The sequence below is a fragment of the Penaeus vannamei genome, chromosome 27 (assembly GCF_042767895.1).
Source record: "Penaeus vannamei isolate JL-2024 chromosome 27, ASM4276789v1, whole genome shotgun sequence".
Classification (NCBI taxonomy): Eukaryota; Metazoa; Arthropoda; class Malacostraca; order Decapoda; family Penaeidae; genus Penaeus; species Penaeus vannamei.
The window spans coordinates 4532301-4536950 of NC_091575.1; the positions used below are offsets into that span (position 1 = coordinate 4532301).

Here is a 4650-nt window from a genome sequence, read left to right on the forward strand (position 1 = left end):
CTCCTTGCAAAACTTTTCTTCTTATGTTTATCATACTTTCTTGTGGTTATCTGAATGATTTATGTATATATTTATTTATGGGGCTTTTCTAATACTTTATCTAACCCTAATGCTGATTTTCTGATTAACAGGGTGAAGAAAGAACACAGCGTTTACATCCGCAAACGGTCTGCTACAGGAGGTGGTCCTCCACCAACGCCACCCAGATACAGTCCACTCGCTGTTGCTGCTTCTCTTTTAATGGAAAATGAACTAGTATACGCTGAGAAGCAGTATGACAGTGCTGTCAGCCAGCCAGATATTCTGATTTTACAGAAGGATATAGGTAAGATATGTCATATTTTTTGGTCATCAGCATATCATAAGAATATGTTGCCTGTGTGAAATACAAAAATTAATTAAAATACTTAATCAAGAAGACATAAAATGTTGCAGCATCTTCGACATTGACGTGTGTCAATAACATTTTGAAATAGCTTAGTGCAAATAGGAGCATTTGGATTATTAATTTTATTAATAAAAATAACATGTTACTGTTGCATTTCAGAATGGATAGATGCAGAGAATGTTGAGGACCCTCCAGCATTACCAGACATATTCACAGCATCTCCACCATCTCCATCTCCAGGTCCTTCTAATCCTTCATCAGGTGTACCTTCTCCCACACCTACACCAGATCCAAGACCATTGCCTCCTAAAGTTTCTCCTTCCACTTCACAGCCGAGAGAGGGCAAAAAAAGAAAACTTAGCACCGACAGGAAAAAGTGCTATGCTAACACCAATAGCCGTCAGGAGGAACTGCATAAAGCACAGCTGGGCCTAACAGAAGAAACTCAGCACCAGCTTAGAGAGACATGCAGTGCTGTTAGGGAAGCTGCCAGGGAAGCACAACATGCCTTTGCCTCTATTGCGAATGACTCCAAGCGGGTGGCTGACAAAGTGGTATCATTTCTGAAGGAAGCAAGAGCCCTCATGAAAACCAAATTTGAAGAAAGGTAATATTTTTGTTTATTTTTGACACTGAATGGATATTTTGTTAATTTTACGTTTGTTCTGTGATACCGAGTAAACTTGCAATTTTACTCCTGTGATATCTAGTAAATATGTGAATTATTTCCTAAGGAATTAATTTTGTTTTGGTATTTAGATGCGAGTACTTTGCTTATAGTACCGAGATATCTTGTTGATTTGCTGCTGTGATGTTGTATATAACTTACTGTGATATGGATTAGTCTATTTTATTTTATTACTGATACAAAACCAAATATTGTAATGATACTGAAGAGCCGATTTTGACTTGTACCCTTCCAGGAATAGAGTTTTTATTTTCTTCTAATTCTTACAGATATCATAATGTATTTTTATGATTACCATTTTCATGTAGACCATATTTATAACCTTTATAAAGATGTATATCCTTATTAAACTAGTATGTAGTGAAATAGACCTGCAGTCAAGGTGAAACAATAAACTATGGTTTAATTCAATGTTTTTTATTTAAAAAAAAAACATTAAAAAATAACATGGTAGTAAATATTAAAGTAAACTATCAATAAGCAATAGTGGACTGAATTATTTAAAGACAATAGTAATACAAAAATCAAATAAAGAAACAGATTTATAACATACAAAAAAAGTTTCATTAGAAAAAAAATATATTAAAAAACCTTCCTGATACTAGAAACTTTAAAACAATAAAATATCTTGCCCTATTATTTGAAGTTGGTAATGAATATACCATATTGCAAAACAATAAAATATCTTTCCCTGTTATTTGAGTGTAATGAATATACCATATTACAAAACAATAAAACATCTTGCCCTGTTATTTGAAGGTAATTAATATACCATATTACAAAACAATAAAACATCTTGCCGTTATTTGAAGTTGGTAATGAATATACCATATTACAAACACGTAAATAAAGGGAAATAAATAAATATGACAGTATTACAGATTTGAAACATAAAATTAATCTAAAACCATCTATGTATTACATTGTTCCTTACATAAAAGGCACCATTTGCAGTATTTGCATGAACCTCTTGAACATCAAGACGTTCATGTGACTCATCAGTCTCTCCAATGTCTGGTGGGTCTGTTTCATGGAGGATGGCTATGGTGTGTAGAACTGTACAGGCCATTATGATTTTTTTTGTAGTTTCCAGCTTTGTACGAACAGGCTGGCTGAGGCAAGCAAAGCGTCTTTTCAGAACTCCAAAGGCGCGTTCAATTACATTTCTGGTCTTTGTGTGAGCTGTGTTGTAGCGCCTCTCTTCGTCAGTTGTAGGTCCCTGGACAGGTGTTCAAAGGCAGCTACGACAAGGGTGCCCACTGTCTCCAAGCAAGTATCCAGGATGATTTCCTTGCTCGAGGATATGGCACACATGAGAATTTTCAAAAATTCTGCTGTCATGCACACTGCCTGGCCAGCTAGCAATAATGTTCATGAACTTTAAATCTGCATCACATATATCCTGCATACTGATAGAAAAGTATCCTTTTCGGCAGCGGTAGAGTTCTGCATCATTTCCTCCTGGTCCTCTGATGGGAATATGTGATCCATCTACACAGCCAATAACTCCAGGCATCCCTGCTATCATCTGGAACTTCTGGATGTTTGCAACCACTTTTCTTGCATCCGGGAACTTGATGTATTCTGAGGCTAGGGACGCAATAGCTCTGGCAGTCAGACCAACAAACTTGCACACAGAGGTTTTTGACATTTGTGAGCAATCTGCCATTCTCAGTTGGAAGCTTCCAGTTGCCAGATAACGCAAACATACCAGGAGCTGAAGCTGAGGTGGAACACTTAAACCTGTTGGAGCAAAAATGAAATGCTGTGTAATGTAAGTTTCTTCTCTCTCTTTCTCTCTCTCTCTCTCTCTCTCTCTGTACACATATTTGTAAGTATATGTATATGTGTATATGTATGTATATATATATATATATATATATATATATATATATATATATATATATATATATATATATATATATACATATACATATACATATACATAGTGAACCCTCGTTTTTCGCAGGAGTTACGTTCCAAAAAGAACCCGTGATAGACGAAATCCGTGAAGTAGTAACCTTTATTTTTTTAACAATTATTATACAATGAAATACTCTACAATACACTGAAACCAAAGACCAAACCTTTTTACAGGCCCAAGCATTTGTTTAACAAATAAAAGTACTGTATAAACGTTGTTTACAAATAACTACTGTACTGTAAAATAATAATTTTAATCATCAATACGAACTGAAGGCTTCATGGATTTTAGAGAAAATTTGCAAACTTAAATTTGGCAAGCTGTATTATGTACATGTACGTATTAAACCGTAACATTATTGACATACAAGTAGAGAAGAAGTGGAGAGACTGTTCAGCCAATCAGAATGCAGAACACAATGCACAATGCAAATGAGTGAAGCAACGAGAACGTGAAAGGTGAACCGCGTTATAGCGAGGGTTCACTGTATGTATATATAACATGTAAATCATGCATATTGCATATTCAATAGTAATGCATATTTTATTATGGCTAACTATTAGTAAATTGTACAAAAGTTAAATTATATACATCATTTTTCAATTAGAATGAGTAATGCCTACCATTCATATTTCCTCCTCGTGGCAACCCTTGATTAATCTTGTCAAGAAGAAGTTTTGTGCAGTCCTTGGTCAGCCTGTAGCGTTCCATAAACTCATCCGAGAGGGATACAAAATGGTCTGCACGATCCTCCAGAACTATACGCTGGTGCCTGACTGCATCCAATTGCTCAACTGGCTCCATTTCATTAAGCTGCATTAATGCATACATGACTGGAGCCTGTACCCAAGAAAAAAGTAAAAATGAAGATACATGGATAGATAAATACACACACAGAGGGAGAGAGGGGGAGGTGGATGGGGAGAGGGTGTGAGTGAGTGAGTGAGAGAGAGGGGGGGGAGGGAGGAGGGAGGGAGGGAGGGAGGGAGGGAGGGAGGGAGAGAGAGAGAGAGAGAGAGAGAGGGAGAGAGAGAGAGAGAGAGAGAGAGAGAGAGAGAGAGAGAGAGAGAGGGGGAGGGAGGGAGAGAAACTATGGTCATATTTAAATAATATTTTCAAAAGTACATGTAATTTATTTAAATAAATGTCTTGATATTTGTAATAATTTTGTCTAAAAACAGTACTGATTGGAATGTCAGGAGGGCTATAAACACCTTTAATCAGAGCTTATTTTTCGTAAATTAGGTTATTTCATATACAGTGAGTAACTTGCCGTATTCAAACTGATTTTCCAGACGACAGCAGAAGGTGTCAACGCCAGCATTACGAGAAAAGGCGAATTAAAGCTCAAATATCGTGATCTGCGGCAAGCAGTGTTGACGTTTAGCCGGTAAAACTCTGAAGGGTTGATTGTAGTTTTTCTAAAAAAAAAACAATGTATTCCATTTTTTATATTAACAGATTCATTTTAAAGTCGCTTATTAATTTTAAGTTTGTAATTAGCTGCTATATGAAAAACTCAGGGGGCATTTTTGATATTTGAAACTTATATTAAAATTAGGGAATGCCTTTAGGGATGGGTAGGCCTGCCCGAGTTTCTCGATCGAGTTCCAATAATATTTCACGTGCTAGGCACAAAATAATTGCGTT

At 36.1% G+C, this 4650-nt stretch overlaps 1 protein-coding gene across 1 annotated transcript; it reads right to left on the minus strand.

Annotated features, from left to right (window-relative positions):
- Positions 1 to 1477: 1477 nt before the first annotated feature.
- Positions 1478 to 4417, minus strand: LOC113815067 (putative nuclease HARBI1). The gene is made up of 3 exons (XM_070140499.1): positions 4274 to 4417; positions 3624 to 3840; positions 1478 to 2819 (listed from the first exon to the last, which is right to left on the minus strand). Exons 1-3 carry the CDS (start codon positions 4322 to 4324, stop codon positions 2308 to 2310), a joined length of 780 nt encoding a protein of 259 aa, XP_069996600.1. The 5' UTR covers positions 4325 to 4417; the 3' UTR covers positions 1478 to 2307.
- Between the last annotated feature and the right edge of the window lie 233 nt (positions 4418 to 4650).